The 18,426-nt window shown below is 35.4% G+C and overlaps 2 protein-coding genes across 2 annotated transcripts; one reads left to right on the forward strand and one right to left on the reverse strand.

Moving 5' to 3' along the window:
* Positions 1 to 5,499: 5,499 nt before the first annotated feature.
* On the reverse strand, positions 5,500 to 8,882 carry LOC123886592 (DNA-binding protein HEXBP-like). Its single transcript, XM_045935897.1, has 3 exons — positions 8,562 to 8,882; positions 7,886 to 8,330; positions 5,500 to 5,504 (listed from the first exon to the last, which is right to left on the reverse strand). Exons 1-3 carry the CDS (start codon positions 8,880 to 8,882, stop codon positions 5,500 to 5,502), a joined length of 771 nt encoding a protein of 256 aa, XP_045791853.1.
* Positions 8,883 to 15,098: 6,216 nt separating this feature from the next.
* Positions 15,099 to 18,220, forward strand: LOC123886593 (protein TPR1-like). Its single transcript, XM_045935898.1, has 7 exons — positions 15,099 to 15,184; positions 15,305 to 15,484; positions 16,998 to 17,111; positions 17,312 to 17,470; positions 17,612 to 17,735; positions 17,847 to 17,979; positions 18,066 to 18,220. Exons 1-7 carry the CDS (start codon positions 15,099 to 15,101, stop codon positions 18,218 to 18,220), a joined length of 951 nt encoding a protein of 316 aa, XP_045791854.1.
* Positions 18,221 to 18,426: the final 206 nt, after the last annotated feature.

The following is an 18,426-nucleotide window of genomic DNA, read 5'->3' on the forward strand; positions in this document are numbered from 1 at the left end:
TAAATGGGAAGAAAGTTTAAAGATCATCGAGGAACAGAAGGCAACTATCATCAACTTAGAAGCAGACAAGATCAAACAACTGACAGAGATAGCCCATCTGAATGAAGAGGTAACTGAATTAAACTCTCATCTTGAGAATTTAAAGAAGCATGTTCTTAGGTTATTCAAAGGAAGTGATCTAGATGAAATCCTAGAAACATTACCTACTCCTAGTAGATCCAAAACAGGCATTGGGTATGAATACAAAAATGTTAATAGGATTATGGATTACAACAAAGAAGGGAAATATATGCGTGAGATAAGCAAACAACCTTCTCCAAAAATGCATGACAGGATGTCGCCACACCTGGCTCCTAGACAGCAGAGACAAGTGTTACCACATGTGGCACCACATCAGCAAAGACGACAGAGACCTGGATTTATACCTAGACCTAGAAGCAGGTACCACTCATGGAGATGTCATCACTGTGGAAGAAAGGGGCACATAAGGCCCTACTGCTACAAATTGTATGGGTATCCAAGTGAAATTCCTCAAGAGTCTGATCCATCCATTACTAAAACAAGGATGGAATGGAAGCAAAAGGATGATACAACCAATATCAAGGAGAATACAGCTGAAAGCAGTGGGAAAAGTTTGATTGCCCATACGTCTCTCAGAGCCTCATCAAAAGAAGATTGGTACTTTGATAGTGGTTGTTCCAGACACATGACTGGTGTTGAAAAGTATTTGAAGGAGGTAAAATCCTATGCCACAAGTTTTGTGACATTTGGAGATGGAGCAAAGGGGGAAATTAAAGGTATTGGAAGGCTGATTGACCATGGTCTGCCAAAACTTGAAAATGTTCTCCTTGTAAAAGGGCTAACTGCCAATCTAATCAGTATAAGCCAACTATGTGATCAAGGCATGAAAGTCAACTTTACAAAAAATGAATGTCTTGTCAGCAATAATGAAGGAGACATCCTTATGAGGGGTGTTAGATCAAAGGACAACTGCTACCTGTGGATCCCTCTTGAAGAAGCTAGTGTATCTACATGTCTCTTAACTAAAAATGAAGAGGTTAAGCTGTGGCATCAAAAATTAGGACACCTTAACCTGAAGAGCATGAAGAGAGTCATATCTGAAGAAGCTATCAGAGGACTACCAAGTTTACAGATACAGGAAGGCAATATCTGTGGTGAATGTCAGATTGGGAAGCAAACCAAAGTGTCGCACCAGAAGTTGCAACACTTGTCCACCTCTAGAGTTCTTGAGTTACTACATATGGGGCCCATACAAGTTGAGAGTCTTGGAGGTAAGAAATATGTTCTTGTTGTTGTTGATGACTTCTCTAGATATACTTGGGTCAATTTCATTAGGGAAAAATCTGAGACTTTTGAAGAATTCAAAAATCTTTGCTTACAACTTCAAAAAGAGAAAGATTGTGGTATTGTAAGAATCAGAAGTGACCATGGTAAGGAGTTTGAAAACTCTAAATTTGCTGATTTCTGTGCCGCTGAAGGAATAACTCATGAATTTTCTTCACCAATTACACCTCAACAAAATGGTGTGGTTGAAAGAAAGAACAGAACCTTACAAGAATCTGCTAGAGTAATGTTGCATGCCAAAAATGTTCCTTACAAGTTCTGGGCTGAAGCCATGAATACAGCATGTTACATTCACAATAGAGTAACATTAAGAAAAGGTACTGCTACAACACTGTATGAACTATGGAAGAATAGGAAGCCTACTGTAAAATATTTCCATGTGTTTGGGTCAAAATGTTACATTTTGGCAGATAGAGAATCTAGGAGAAAATTGGACCCCAAAAGTGATGAGGGGATATTTTTAGGTTACTCAACCAACAGCAGAGCCTACAGAGTTTTTAACTCCAGAACAAGAACTATGATGGAATCAATAAATGTTGTTGTTGATGATAGTGATACAACAAGTGCAGATCCAACTAAAGAGACAGATGTCATCACACCTGTCCCAACACTAGATGATGATCAAACTGAACCTGAACCTGATCAACATTCTGAATCTACTTCAGAGGCTCCTAGACCAAACAAGGGACCATCTACTAGAACACAGAAGAATCATCCTCTGGAACTTGTCATTGGAAATCCAAATCAAGGAATTGCAACAAGAAGATCAAAAGAAGCAATCTCCAACTCATGCTTCATATCCAAGATTGAACCAAAGAATGTTAAATAAGCTTTGACTGATGAATACTGGATCAATGTTATGCAGGAAGAACTAACTCAGTTCAAAAGAAGTGAGGTATGGGATCTAGTACCTAGACCAGATGGTATAAATGTTATTGGTACAAAGTGGGTCTACAAGAACAAAACTGATGAAAATGGTGACATTACTAGAAATAAAGCCAGACTTGTAGCACAAGGATACACCCAGATAGAAGGAGTAGATTTTGATGAGACTTTTGCTCTAGTTGCTCGCTTGGAGTCCATAAGATTGCTATTAGCTGTGGCATGTATCTTAAAATTCAAGTTATATCAAATGGATGTAAAGAGTGCATTCCTAAATGGCTATCTGAATGAAGAAGTATATGTTGAACAACCAAAAGGGTTTGTAGATCCAAGTTTTCCTAACCATGTCTACAAACTAAAGAAAGCTCTCTATGGATTGAAACAAGCCCCTAGAGCATGGTATGAAAGATTGACTGAATTCCTTGTCAGCCATGGATACAAGAAAGGTGGAAATGATAAGACACTGTTTGTAAGAGAAGAGAAAGGGAAGATAATGATAGCTCAGATATATGTGGATGATATTGTATTTGGTGGAATGTCGCGACAAATGGTGGAACATTTTGTGCATCAAATGCAATCTGAATTTGAAATGAGTCTTGTAGGTGAGCTAACCTATTTTTTAGGTCTTCAGGTCAAACAAATGGAAGACACCATATTTATCTCTCAGGAAAAATATGCAAGAAACATTGTGAAAAAATTTGGAATGGAAGGTGGTAGTCACAAAAGGACACCTGCACCTACACATTTGAAGCTTACCAAAGATGAGAAAGGGATTGATGTGGATCAAAGTCTCTACAGAAGTATGATTGGAAGCTTGCTATATCTCACAGCTAGCAGACCTGATATCATGTTTGCAGTAGGTGTTTGTGCTAGATATCAATCTGAACCCAAGATGAGTCATCTGACTCAAGTGAAGAGAATCTTCAAATATGTCAATGGAACATGTGGCTATGGAATTTTATACTCTCATGGTAATAATTCTACACTAGTTGGCTATTGTGATGCAGATTGGGCAGGAAGTGCTGATGATAGAAAAAGCACCTCTGGTGCATGTTTCTTCTTGGGAAGCAATCTAGTATCTTGGTTTAGTAAGAAGCAGAATAGTGTGTCTCTATCCACAACTGAGGCAGAGTATATAGCAGCTGGTAGTAGCTGCTCTCAATTGTTATGGATGAGACAAATGTTGAAGGAGTATAGTGTTGAGCAAGATGTCATGACACTCTACTGTGATAATCTGAGTGCTATAAATATCTCTAAAAATCCTATCCAGCATAGTAGGACCAAGCACATTGATATACGACATCATTTTATAAGAGAACTTGTGGAAGAAAAAATTGTGACACTTGAGCACATTGCATCTGAAGAACAATTAGCAGACATTTTTACAAAGGCGTTGGACGCAAGCCAATTTGAAAAATTAAGAGGCAAACTTGGAATTTGCCTTTTTGAAGACAAATAGCAGTTACAGCATGGAATGCGTGTAACCACCTCTCATCCACCTCTCCACTTAAAGTTACACGCTAATCAAGGAAGTTTTTATTCAACTTCCCATACACTCTATCAACCACAATCATTTCTGATCATCCACTATCTCTCTCACATTCAAGTTCTTTCCAACTTCCTCATCAACACTGCTCCAACGTCTATTGTTTTCAGAAAATTTTATTCAAAAATCATGTCTGATTCTGCAAAATCCTCACCAACGAAGAATGATGGTGTTCCATCGCTACAACGAATGGTGATAAATGCTATTCCTCTCAACACCATACCTCCCACAAGTCCAACGATGAGGAGAAAATCAACTGCAAAGAAGGACAAATCATCACGAACAAGTACAAATCCTTCATCTCTTGCTTCAATTAAAAGTTCAAAGCGTAAAAGCAAGAAAGCGAAAGGTGAATCGAGTAAGGCGTTTACAATGTCTGAGCTTCACACTGATCCACTTCCTTCAAGTGGTGCTGCAACGCCTGTCGCTAATCCTACAGTTGAGAATGTTGATACATCTGGTAAGACTTCTGTTAATTTAGGTCTTAATACACCAAAATCTGATAAAACCCTAGGTGTAGAGAACCCTACTGTGTCTGAAAATTTGGGGAAAAGTGTTCCTAACTCCCCGACTGCTGTTGATACTAATATTGGTGCTCCCACTGAGACCAATGATGTTGTTGCTGCTGAGTCTCTTAAAGAAACAGGTCCTGAGACTCTTGTTGCGCCAAATGTTGCAACACATGGCGCTGCGCCAAATGTGGTGCCAGATGTTACCACATCTTTGGCACAGGAAAATCTGGTGGACTATTCTGAGTCTGATGAGAGTCCCCAACCTAAGGATGGTGATAAAGAGACTGCTCCTGACAAGGTTGTCAATGAAGATTCTGATGTTGTAATTATAAATGAAACCACTGTTAGTGATAAGGCTGTTCCTACAAATTCTGAGGCTAGTGTTGCTAGGAGGACTAGAAGTAGGGCTGGTAAAGCTGTAGAGGCTGCTAACACACCTGTCCAAACACCCAAACCATCTAGGGCTGGAAAAGTTACTGGCATAAAGCCCCTATATGGACCTCCAAAACCTGTAAGTAAGGTGGTTCCTAGAACTGAGACTAGGAAAAGGAAAGCTCCACCAACAAGTGATTCTGAGTTCGAGCCAGAGACAGATGTTGCTGCATCTGGCAGTACATCTAGGAAGAGTATAGGAAGGAAGAAGGTCCCTCAAACTGTTCCCTATGCTCCATTAGACAATGTATCATTCCACCTGGAGAATGGGTCTGCTAGATGGAAATATGTATATCATAGGAGGCTGGCTCTGGAAAGGAATTTAAAAGATGATATTCTTGACTGTCCTAGTATTGTTGAAGCTCTTGAGTATGCAGGTTTGATGAAAACTGTGGTTGGTTTGGACAAGTGCTATGACAGGCTTGTCAAAGAGTTTTTGATTAATGTGGCTGACAATTGTAATGATCCAGCAAGTCCTGAATATAGGCAGGTATTTGTTCGTGGGAAATGTGTCCAATTCTCACCAACTGTGATCAACCAACATTTGCTAAGGAGTACTGATGAGGTGGCTGCCTTAAAAGTCACAGACAATGAAGTCTGCAAGGTCCTCACAGGTGGCAGGACTAAGGTATGGCCAAGCAAGGCAAAATTGGCTGCAACTTCTCTCTCTCCATTTTATGCTGTTTTGAATAGGATAGCTGCACACAATTGGGTCCCTACAACCCATTCAGGTGATGTAGCCAGAGGATTGGGAAAGTTCATTTATGCTGTGGGTATAAAAGCAAAATTTGATTATGGGTCATATTTCTTTCAAGAAACCTTAAGCCATGCCCTAACATATGCTGTTGAGAAGCCAGTTGCTCTTCCTACTCTATTATGCAATATCATCCTTGAGCAACACCCAGATATTCTGAGAAGCACTGATGTTCCTTGTAAAAGGAAAGGGGTGTTGATTATTGAGCAGAGTTTGCTGAATGGGACAAATGTTGCAGCAGGTGTTGGCACATCTGTCCAGGCTGGTGTACTCTCTAGGAAGCAGATGATTGCTGATCTGACTGAGGCAAGCAGAGCTCTTGAGGTCAGGAAACTGAAAATTGATCGTGTGATTGAGGCCCTCAAGGCTGAGGAAGCTGCTGAGACTGCTGAGGGTGAGCCTGATGGACAAGAAGGTGAAGGAACTAGTGGCTCTGAGGATGGCTCTGAGGATGTGATGGAGGACTCTGATGAAAGTTCTTCAATATGATTTCTGATGTTTTTCTTATGATTTTTCTGATGTACTTTTGGTGTTTCCTTGTTGTTCCTTTTATGAGCAAGGCCCTGGATTTCTAGCACATGTGTGTGCTTTATGGTCTGTAATAATTGCACTCTGATACTTCTATTGTCTGCTACCCTATGATTTCCTATGCATGATGTTTGTCTAAATTGTGGCTAAAAAGGGGGAGTAGTGTGTGTGTGACAAGTGTGTGGACAGATGTTCTCACATCTGGTGACTGTTTCTGTGCTAATGTTCGTATGCTCGTATTGAGGGGGAGTGTGAGCAATATGCATGGGTTGAGGGGGAGTAGTAAATATTCTTTCTCTATCTGATGTTTGTATGCACGAATTCAGGGGGAGTGTGAGTGATAGTATCTCTTGATCGCCTGAATGTATTTGATGCCAAATGTTGTGCCAAGTGTTATGGCACCTGACTATTGAGTCCACTATCCACTATGACTGAGAATTTATTTTTCTCAGATGCTTATGGGAATTTATTTTTCCTGATGTTCTTATGATGAATGGATGCGCTTTAACTATTAAGAGTTTATTTCTCCTATTTCTTTGGGAGTTTATTTCTCCCTTGTGTTGTTCCATGAGGCTAGTTGTGTTTTATTCCGCTGTTGCATTGCCCCTGACTATCTTGGAAGTAGTTTTATTATGTGTTACTTTCTTTCCTAGTTGTGTGATCATGTTGACTCGAAGGAAAGGGAATACTGTATCTCTCTATATACTGGTCTAATATTGTTTTAGCCAAAATTTGCCAAAGGGGGAGATTGTTGGGTTTTTGTATGTTGGCTACATTTTGCAAAAACATATTTTAGCCAAGTGTTGAGACATATGTGCTGACCCCAAGTGTTGTGACAAATGTTGGTACACTTTGGAACAACACCTGTCTGTCTGACTGTGCGCGCCAGCTAGCGGGTTTTAATTTCTACTCAATCTTTTGAAGATCTGTTTGAAGAATTGTTTCAAGGTTTCTTACAGAGGAAGGCGCACGTGTTTAATGTGTTTCAGGAGGCAGCTAAACCCTAGTTTTATTTTCCAAAGGAATTATATTTTTGGAAAATATATTTTTGCGTTTCAAAAATAGAACTATTATTTTCAAAAATATATCACAGCTGCCGCAGTTCTAGAAGCCCTAATTTTGTCTTGAAGCCAAAGTCGTTCTACTACTATAAATACGAAGGCAAGCATATGGTTTCAAGCATCTAAAATCGTGTTATTACAAAGCGTGAGTTTTAGGGATTTTAGAGTGTTAATTGTGAGCCTTTCTTGTGTCTCATTGATGCAAGCTTAGGACCTGAGTGTTTATTGAGTTGTAAGTGTGAACTTCTCCTAAGCTTTGAAGTACGGAGATTGTTCTATTGTGTTGTGTGGTTTACTCGCAAGCTTTTAAGCAAGAGTGAATCCTAGTTTCTTAGGAGTGTGTCTCCACCGTTTGTGATCGTTGAATTGAATAACAACGTTGTCTGTGTTGTTAAGGTGGGAATTGGGACGGGGTCTCATATCTAGGAGTTCCTAGGTAGAAGTGTCATTGGGTAGTGATTAAGTGAGAAGTTGTAAACGGGTGAGTTTAGCTTCGAAGTAATACTGCTGATAGTGGACTTAATTCCTGGATTGGTATCCCCCAGAGTAGGCTTTAGGCTGAACTGGGTTAACAACTCTTGTGTGTTATTTACTTTACTGTTTGTATTATTTTATGTTATTTGCTCTGTTTATAGACAAGTGTTGGCGCACCGGTAACAACATCTGTCTACAACAGACAAGTGTTGATACACCTTGATCAACACCTGTCCACTGTGTGCCAGGAATTACACAACAGATATAAAAGAATGTGTTACTCCCGTATCAATAATCGCAATTAAAGGAGTGTCATAGATGAAACACGTACCTCTAATTAGATTATCCACTTGATCTGCATCATCTCCACTTAAAGCAAACACCTTCCCAATGGTCTTCTTAGGCTTCTTGCACATAGAACTCTTGTGACCTTCCTCACCACAATTGAAACAAGTCACCTTCACTTGACACACATCAGACTTGTGTCCTAATCTTCCACAATTGAAACATTTGTCCACCTTCTTTAGGCACTCATAAGACTTATGGCCCATCTCTCCGCACTTATAGCATTGTCCACCACCATTCTTCTTTCCACCATTAGTCTCAGCAACTTTCTTCCCCTTGTCACCATACGACTTTCCACGATCTTGACCTCTTCCTCTTTTGTCACTCATGGCTTTGTAGTAGTTAGTCTTGGCCTTCCCATCATCATCACAAATACAGCACTTATCCACCAAAGTCGCAAAGTCTCGGATTTGCGAAAATCCAATGAGATGCTTGATGTCAGGACACAACCCACTTTCAAACTTGACACACTTGTCATTCTCAGCTTCCACGGTGCTGTAGTGTGGACTAAACACACATAGCTCTTCAAACTTCACGGAATACTCCGCCAAAGACATGTTCCCTTGTTTGAGCTCCATGAACTCCACCACTTTCTTGTTTCTAATATCAGCTGGAAAGTACTTCCTCAAGAACTCTCCCTTGAACATCTCCCAAGTGATTACCACACCACCAACTCCCATTCTTAGCTTAGCATTCCTCCACCACTTGTTAGCTTCCTCACGAAGTACATAGGTACCCAAGGTTAACTTATTCTCCTCGGTACACCTCATAGCCTCAAAGACAATCTCAACTTCCTCTATCCACTTGACAGCAGCTTCCCGAGCATAGCCTCCAGTGAAAAGCTTCGGATTATGCTTCATGAATCGCTCCAACCTCATCTCATCTTCCCTCCCGGGTTGATGATCTCTAGCCACGATGTTAGTCAAAGTAGCTATTGCGTCTGCCATCTGATTGTTACCTCTTCCATTACCTCTTCCAGCCATAATCCTGAACAACCAACCAATCCAACAACAAACATAGAAAATAATATCAACAGTGTTATCTCTACATAAGTTGAATATACGGGTAACTAATCCCAATTGGTTCCACATGAACCAACCTTGCTCTGATAACACTATTGTAACACCCTAACTCCTTAACGCGTATTTATTGAATATAAATAAATAAAACACTTAAGACAATTAAGGCGTTACATGTTAATAAAACAAACATACAAGGCACAAAGACATTCAACGTGCTTATACATACTTGCGACAGCGGAATTGCAAATTCAACATTGCAATAATTCCTTTATAACACATATTGATCATCAAAAGCTAAGTTATAATTATCCAAGGCATTATCATATATATATCTAGCCTTATCATCAACATGGATATCATAATATACAAGTTAGCAAGATCAATGGTTAATACAATCATCCAACAAGTTCAAGTGAATACCCTGACTCGATGTTACAACTATCATAGCAACACTAAATACAACCCATCAAAAGCTAACTATAGGAGTAGCAAAGCTAGACTCCTCACCAAAATGCACGCTACCACTAAGCACGAGCAAGCCCTCTAACTCTGAGCCGGATCCTCAACCTGAGTATCTGAACCCCCAACGGTCTAGCACATAACACAAAACATGAGAGTTAGATCACAAAATCAAAATATAAGTGTAAGTAAAACGATACTTAAACACTTATTCACAATACATGCATATTCATAAATTATAAATATACATCATCATCCATCATTCAATTATAAGTTCTAAACATATATAATCGAATACCAAATCATCAATTAACAATTATTACACTTAGCAAAGTATGTGTCACATATCACTTATCACATAATGCACACATAACCTAATGCAATTATAATGCTTCAACTTCATGAATGTCATCCTAGACATCTCTAATGCATGTGGTACCATCTTCTTTATTAGAGCATCTCACCTATAATATCCTTCTTTATCAGATAAATATAATCTGATATACTTCTTTATTGGAATATCCAATATCCTATTTAATTCATGAATGCATGTATGTGTTTTCATGAATTCACTCTCAATTAGTTAGCATAAAGCTCTTCATTTACAATGTGGAACACTATCCAACATTCTTCATCATTAAGATTAAACAAACCTTAATATTCTTCATTTATAACTTCATACATGATCAACAATCATCAACGAATAATAATGAGCATTATAGGCATCAATAAGCATCAACAATCATGTAAAAATACCATTAAACCATGTTACAAGTGTCTAATTGCACTTAAAAACATGAACAAAAGTTGCAGTCCCAGTGCTGTTCGCTGAGCGAACAGTGGCGAACCACATCAGGGAAATACTGGCTCATGGTGAGCAGTGGCGAACCACACCAGTGGAACACTGACTCCTAGCGAGTAGTGGCGAGCTGTTCTCCACCCGTTCGCTAAGCGAAGGCCTGACGAAGGTCTCTTGACAGGAATGCTCAAACCTTGCGTTTTTCACTCCAAATCATCCAAAAATCTCATTTTTCATGTTATAAATCTCAAATGAGTTTGTATTCAAGTGCAACAAACATATCTAAACACAAAAAGACGGTTTGTTTCATAGATCTATATCATAAACATCGAAAAAGTAAAGATTTACCACTTTTACTCAAAACTCACAAAAACACAATGCTCTTGAGTTCAAACATCTACAAATTCTGTTTTTACTCATTAAATTCATTCATACATCATGCTAAGAGTATATTAAACATGTCATGAACCTTAGATTCGATTTCCATTAAGAAAAACTCATCCAAACTAAAACGAAAATAGGGTGGAGAAAGTTCGGGTAAGGAGAAATCGACATTCTCTCATTCCTCGTGTCACCCACGATTATTAAACCTACTCTCATACCTGGATTCGAAGAAAACTCGAAGATTTGCTCTTGAATCTCTCCACTTTTCTTTGCCCTAGCTCCTTTCTCTCTTCCTTCTCTCTAACTCTTCAAGAACAAAGAGAAATGAAATGTTTTCTCTCTCTACCCATGACCATATGGGCGCCCCCCACATAGTCCACAAGGCCCATTGCCATGGCCCAACATCGCGTTAACTCTCACTACTCGCTTAATAACTACAGTATTCGATAAATAACTAAAGTTACTAACTTATTTAAAATGTCACGTCAATAAAATATTTTAAACACACAAAAATTAATAAAATGAAAATTGGGTCGTTACATAGGGCATGGCGATGAGAAAGGCAGATACTGGGGAGAAGAGGAAGAACAACAAAGAAGATGAAAGAAGAGATCTTGAATTAGGTTCTTAGAATTTACCTTATTTAGAAATACTATATCGTAATAATTGATCTAAATTCAACTCTTTCTTGAATATAGAAAACATACTTAAAGAACCAAAGAAAGGTACTTAAAGAAGAAAAAAAAAATGGAACAATATAGTTTAATTTTTGTACACTTCTAATTGTTGAGAGTTTCATTCTTGCAAATTCACTATAGAAAGAGTTTAATTTGTTGTAGCTCAACTACAAGAATCTTTGAATTCAGAATATAAGTACTATTGGTAAAATATACGTTCTGTTGTTTGTTTACGGCAAAATATACCTTTTTTTTTTACGGATAAAATATACCTTCGGTTGGTAAACATGTTTTTGGTGAGGGATGCAGATTTTTTGCACTGAACTTTCACATGGTTTTCACACTATTTTGTTTTCACACTATTTTGAATCTTCGACAGTTGATTGTCAATTGGACGATCTAGATCAATGCAATTATAAAATTTCTTAAAATAATTTTGATCGTACAATTTAGATCGGACGACTGTAAATATGTAATCTAAAGTAGTATGAAAACTGTGGAAAAATAAACAGGAGCAAATTTGTTTCCCTCAATGAGACCTGAATTCTCTCCTTCTTTACGTTCTCTCCATCTCCCTGTTTTCATAATTTCTTTTTTAACTAAAGGTATTATCTGTGCGTAACTGTAGAGATTAATCTTCTCAAGACAATTAAGATCCATTTAAGGGGTTCACCTCTTCCAACAAATATTTTTGTCCATATGCACCGTATATGAATCGAACCCCAGATCAAATGGTTAAGGGACTCAAGTATCTACCATTAGTATCAATATTTGTTTTTTTATAAACGAAAAACATCTAGATATCAGGGGACAAAAACAAATCTCACCCTCATCCTTTGTCTATATATATCCTTATATATTAATAAAAAAGAAAAACAAAATATATACAAAAATCGGGGGACATAAACACAACTCACGAAAGTCTCAACTAAATATTCTTGTAATTGATTTTAAAGTTTGTTATTTTTTTCCCAACAATGAAATATGGTCAAAGTAGTAAGGATTTTGGACCCCTTGAGTAGGTGGTCAGGAGTTTGATTTATGACTGCTCTTGTGTATAAAAAAAGTTCAGTTGAGAGGAGAAAATTCATCTTGTATGCCCCATGAATTCTACAACAGAGATTAGTCATCGTCGTGGAAATTCGTACTTATAAACATGTTAACAGAAAAAAGTTTGTTATTTTTTTATCGACTAAAGTGACACAGCTAGTGAGAGTCCCCGTGAGCATAGCTCAGTTGACAGAAATATTGCATTCAATATGCAGTCATCGATGTTCGAACCCCGGTACTCCCACTATTTCACCATAAAATATAAAATTCTAGCCACTAAATTACTTGACAAAAATAAAAATGAAACCAGTGATCGTTTTATAATCTCTCAAAGAGCTTGATCTTCGTACCTTGAACTTAAAATGTTATGCTGGAACTAAGTTAGCACCTCAAATACATTTTAAAGTTTGTTATTATTAATATACTAGAAAATAGTTTGTAGAATAACTCGGTTGTTACAAACATTGAAGAAACTGAGTTTGAACTCAATCCACCTAGGGATGGCAATTGGACCCAATTTTAGGGACTAAATCTAAACTTTGCATATATTACATGGACTAAAATAGGGATTAACCCTTTTAATTATAATTCTCATAAGTCAAAATTAAAATATTTGAAAACTTTTAATTATATTAAAATTATATCATACTTTTTAATCGATCGATTTGTTATAAGTAAAATTGCAGGTATATGGGTACTTAGGTACCCATAAGATATAGGTACAAGATTGTTTATCCACGCAAATATGGATCCGGGTATGGATATTTTTCAAATTAAAGATACGGGGATTAGTACTATGGAACGTTACCCATTGTCATCTCTAAGTATACCCATTTACTCACCTTAAAATTATAAACATTTTTAAAATATGATATATAAAAATTAAATTAGCAGAATACTCCTTTATATATATATATATATATATATATATATATATATATATATATATATATAATGAAATACTTAATCAGTAAAATTATTTAATTACAAATAACTCTTGACTTTTTATAAGAAACAATTGACTTTTTAAGTTCATTGAATAACTGATGTATCCGGTCTATATTATAGGTAAGATACATTAGTTATTGAATGAAAATAACAAGTGAGTTGTTTATATATCATTTCCATATTAATTGAATAATTATCTTGAACCATTTAATTTATGGGTCATGCTAACATGTGCCTTAAGGTCACATCTTAAAGCTACTTCAAATAGTAATTTTATCTTGAACAATACAATGTTTGACTTCTAAGAGTATGAAATAAACAAGTTTCAATACCAAATTTCTTTTAATAGTACAATAACAAGTGCTATAAGGACACACGTTAAAAAAAAGAATAAATTATAATACATAATAGTTTTTTTTTATGAGAAACATAATTAGGAGGGGAATGCACATATTCCAAGACAAATAAGATCTTACGAACCAATCAATAGTTGGTCGAGTGGTGAGACCACTATTGACCCTCGAACCAGATTAGACCGTCCAGTAAGCCGGATACTGGTGGTGAAAACCGAAAAATAACATCTTATAACATATAGAACACTTTTAAAATTATTTACATTAGTATCTTTCAAAAATATTAGCGGGGCTCGAACTCGAGACCTATGATATTTACTTTAAAATAGTGAGAGTCACATGAATTTGTAACATTTTTTTAATAGTGTCTAACACTTTTTTTATAATAATATCTCTAACACTTTTATATAAATAATTGTAAAAGTAACATTTTTTTATATTTATTGCTAAAATTATTATTTTTTAGTGCCTTATGCATTAAGTTATTTTTTATTTGCCACAAGAAATTTTTTATTTTCTTTTATTTTGATTTGTCAAAAGAATAAAAGTCATTTTTATTTCGATATTATTTTAAGTAATTTTATATATAAAGAAGGATGAAAAGCATTTACCATAATAGTTTTTTTTTCTCTTTCTTTTGACGTAATTTACCATAATAGATTAGATTTTTAATTAGATGCATGGCTCAAAAAAGAAAATAAAGTGTCTAGATACATAATATTAATTTCTGCCAAAAATAAAAGTTACATATAATATTTAATATTAAAATTCCGTCAAAAAGATAATATTAAAATTTTTTAAAGCATGTGAAAGGAAAGTGATACTGTTGTAGATTTTTGGCAAAATTATATTCAAGTCCTTTATTATATTTTTTTAACATTTTGGTCCTTTATATTTTTTTTAATACTTTGGTCCTTTATTTTTTTTCCTGTAATATTACTGTTCTTTATTATATTTTATTTGTAACATTTAGATCTTTATTTTTTATAAATAAATAAGATAAGGACCAAAGTGTTAAAAAAAAAGGACTAAAGTGTTACAAATAAAAAAGATAAAGGACCAAAGTATTATAAATAAAAGATAAAAGACTAAAATATTACAAAAAAAAATAAAGGATCAAAGTGTTACAAAAAAAATAAGATAAAGAATCAGTGTAATTTTGCCTAGATTTTTTTATCCTTTTTTCCTTTTTCTAGAATGATAAGGACAGTTACTTATCAGTTTATGTATATATAAGTACGATCATATGAAAGACAACCTACAAACACACTTAGGAAAACGCGAAATTCATTCTCTCCGTTTGTGTCAGGTTTTTTTCTTCTTTCATCACTCATATAGTCACACTACTGTTACTTTCATTACAAATGCAAAAACGTTGTCGTTTTCCTTTTTCATATTCATATAAGCAAAATATCACATTTTTCAACTTTGTGATTTAAAATATCTAATCATTTTTTTTTCTTCTTGAAGGTGTTTTGATTCTTATCACTTACTTTGAGCTAGAAAAATGGAATCTTTGTCTTTGAACCAGGAAATGATGGTGCTAGTTCTTCAATATCTTGATGAAGAGAATTTGAAGGAGACAATGCACAAGTAAAGATCTTTTATTTATTGTTTAATTTTGTTTTTTTTGTTTTTTTGTGTTTTTAGATTTCTAGTGTGTAAGTAAATTGAAATTGGAAAAACGTGTTTATTTTTTTTTTTTGTGTTTAGGATGGAGCAGGAATCGGCCATCTATTTTAATCTAAAGTATTTTGAAAAGAAAGTTTTGGATGGAGAATGGGAGGAGTCAGAGAAGTACCTCAGGGGATTTACAAGTATCGATGATAATGCTTTTTCAATGAAAATGTTTTTTGAGATAAGAAAACAAAATTATTATGAAGCATTGGAAAGGTAGTGTTCTTTATCTTTATACTAGTATTTATCATCATCATCATCATCATCGTCATCACATAACCTTTAGGGTTTTAGATAGTACCCCCTCTAGTAAAATAAAAAGTTTATTTTTTAGATTCATAAAAATATTGATGTATTGAAATTTTTCTTCTCCTTTTCTTCATAGCCGTCGCCCCCCACCTTAACCTAGTTTTTTTTTTCTTCTTGATCTATCAAGGAGGGGTGGTTTTAGGGTCAATTTTTGACCCAAAATCACCCCTCATAATTGTTTTTCCTTTTCTTCTTTATTTAAATAAGTGATCTTCACATTGATCAAGTTTTTCCTTTGTGTTTTCTTTTTTGTGTTTTCGCCGTCTGAGTGCGGCGTTGTGTTGTTCGTCGTCTTGTGCGACGTTTTTGTTGTCTCGTATTGTGCGGTGTTCATTTGATTTCTATTGAAAAGATCGGTTTCAGTCAATTACAGATTCAACCAATGATTTGGGCTTCAATGCTGCAGATCCGGAGGCTTGGATACTTCGGTGACTTTAACTTTATCATATTATTTGTTGTAGGCATTTTGCCGTTGTATGCTATTAACTCAGATGCTGTGAGTTTTGTTCGCAGATTCATCCTTTATGTTTTCAGCGATGTTGATTATGTGGTTGTTTTTGATGTAATCTATCAATTTGAATGAATGAATATCATTTTGTTATTTTCAAAAAAAAAAAATATTAATGTGTTTGTTCTAGAAAATGGACCAGATACATCATTCATTCTATAAATCTAAAAAATAAAAGTTTTCATATATTAAGGACTAATGAGAGTACTTAGAATAATAATCGTGATTTGTACCTTTATTCTTGATATTGTGAAGAATCGCTGTCAAATGTGGTCATTTTTTAAGGTTTCTAATGGGTTGGAAAACATGAAAAGTTGTTGTAATGTGCCCTAGATTGTAGTCAAGGGAATTGGATATCCTGCTGGAAATATTCCTGCTGTTTTCACGCTGTTTTTAATCAGAGCCGTCCGATCTAATATTGATGGTTGTGATTGAATTGTACTGATTTTATTAAGAAGTAATAAGAACCGTCCGATTTGAAATGGATGGTTGAGATGCACTACAGCGTGTAACTGTGAGATTTATTACTGTAGTGCATCCTGATCCGTAGTCAAGCACCTCTATTTTAAACCCTAACTATTGGTTTTAAATAATAGTCATCTTAATGATTTAGGTCAAAATCTTTGACATTATTGGAGAATTGCAGTCAAATATTTGCTTCAGTCGATGTCATATTGGAAATTTTGCAACATTAAAAACTGTTATATCATAGCCCAGATCCCGATTGCATCATTATTACACTTATTTTTGTTATAATAATAATTTATAGTCTTCATAATTACTTCTTGTATCCCGATTGCTAGTTATACTCCTTATCCTTTTATTTCGGTACTTAATTTGTTTAAGAGTATTAAAATAATTTTTTGGTTGCTATTGTTTTTCTAATGTTTAAATGATCTCATTTTTGCTCAGTAATGACAAAACAAGAGCTGTTGAAATTCTGGTGAATGATTTGAAAATCTTTTCAACATATGATCAAGCAATATACAAGCAATTAACACATCTCCTAACCCTTGACAATCTAAGGTACATTTTTGCGTTTTTTTTTTTTTTTTTTTTGGTATAATGTTGTTGACTATGGATTCAAGAGATATTAAAATTTCGTTGCATTATCATCGATGCCATAACTGACCCCCGAACCAGATTAAACGATCCAGTGAACCGAATAGTGGTGGTGAAAACAAAAAATTCGTTGCATTTTAAATATGTACTTGATTTAAATGCAGGGAGAACATACATCTTTCACAATATCAAGATGTGAGATCAGCTAGAGACCTGTTGATGACTGAGCTTAAAAGGTTGATTAACCTTAATAACAGACTCAATAATAAGCTTAAGCTTCCAAAATTGAGTGAGTCGCGGCTGCGACACTTAATAAATCATGGGTAAATAATGTAGTTAATATATTTTTTCAGTTAATTTTGTCAAAAAAAATAATATTTTTTCTGTTAATAACATGTTATATAGTTTTTAGCTTCATTAATCATATTTTTCTTGACTAAAATTTTTCAATGTTCTCTATCCAGATTGAATTGGCAGCACGCGCTCTGCAAATATCCAAAGCAAAGCCCAAACGTAATGACTATTTTAACCGATCACAGTTGTGATCAACCACCAAATGATGCAAATCATCCATCTCGTGTAGATGCGGTATGGAAGTTTTTCTATTTATTTTCATGTTCATGATAAAAAATTTATTTTTTGTTGTTTATATACATTGTATTGTTGCATTTCCTCTTATTATTACTTAATTTTGTGCAGCCATTTCTATCAGCCCCTGTAGCTCCTAAGGCTAATGCTTTACCAGCATGGATGGTGAATGGAAATCCTTCCTCATCTTCTCGACCACTTGCTGCGCTGACAGCTTCCGCATTGCCTGGTCCTTCAAATCTAGGTATATATCTTGATCAGTTTATGTCCCATAAAATTTTAATCGAAATACACTATCAATCTAATATAAGGAAGCATATATTGCTATAGCTAGAAGCATGGAGAGTAGAAGAAATTCGAATGATGTTTCTACAGCTAGGAAGTTGAAGGAAATCGTTCATCATACTCAGTGTCGAAGAGTTACTATGCCGGAGAGTATAGGTCCCAGTAACAAGGTATTCCCTCAGCAACCGAATAGTTTCTAAAGCTTGGAAGTTTCTAAAGATGTTTAATTAATATATTTCTGTTTTTTCTGTCAATAATTTCATGATCATAATTTTTTTATCTTTTACCAAGGTTTGTCTTCTATACACAAAACCTGGAACTGGTCTTCTAGCTCTTGGTTCAAAAGGGGTTCTGAAGATGTGGAAATGGAGCGTTACTCCATCCAATCCTGCCGGAAAGGTGATTG

This window comes from Trifolium pratense, linkage group LG5, assembly GCF_020283565.1.
Source record: "Trifolium pratense cultivar HEN17-A07 linkage group LG5, ARS_RC_1.1, whole genome shotgun sequence".
NCBI classification, from domain to species: Eukaryota; Viridiplantae; Streptophyta; class Magnoliopsida; order Fabales; family Fabaceae; genus Trifolium; species Trifolium pratense.

What these genes read in the sequence shown, in the direction of transcription:
- LOC123886592 (XM_045935897.1), bottom strand. Translation starts at nt 8,882, where the DNA reads ATGGCTGGAAGAGGTAATGGAAGAGGTAACAATCAGATGGCAGACGCA. An exon ending in GAATGGGAGTTGGTGGTGTG is followed by an intron (nt 8,331 to 8,561) that starts GTAATCACTTGG and finishes CCTGACATCAAG; the next exon opens with CATCTCATTGGATTTTCGCA.
- LOC123886593 (XM_045935898.1), top strand. Translation starts at nt 15,099, where the DNA reads ATGGAATCTTTGTCTTTGAACCAGGAAATGATGGTGCTAGTTCTTCAA. An exon ending in TTGAAGGAGACAATGCACAA is followed by an intron (nt 15,185 to 15,304) that starts GTAAAGATCTTT and finishes TTTTGTGTTTAG; the next exon opens with GATGGAGCAGGAATCGGCCA. An exon ending in TATTATGAAGCATTGGAAAG is followed by an intron (nt 15,485 to 16,997) that starts GTAGTGTTCTTT and finishes ATTTTTGCTCAG; the next exon opens with TAATGACAAAACAAGAGCTG.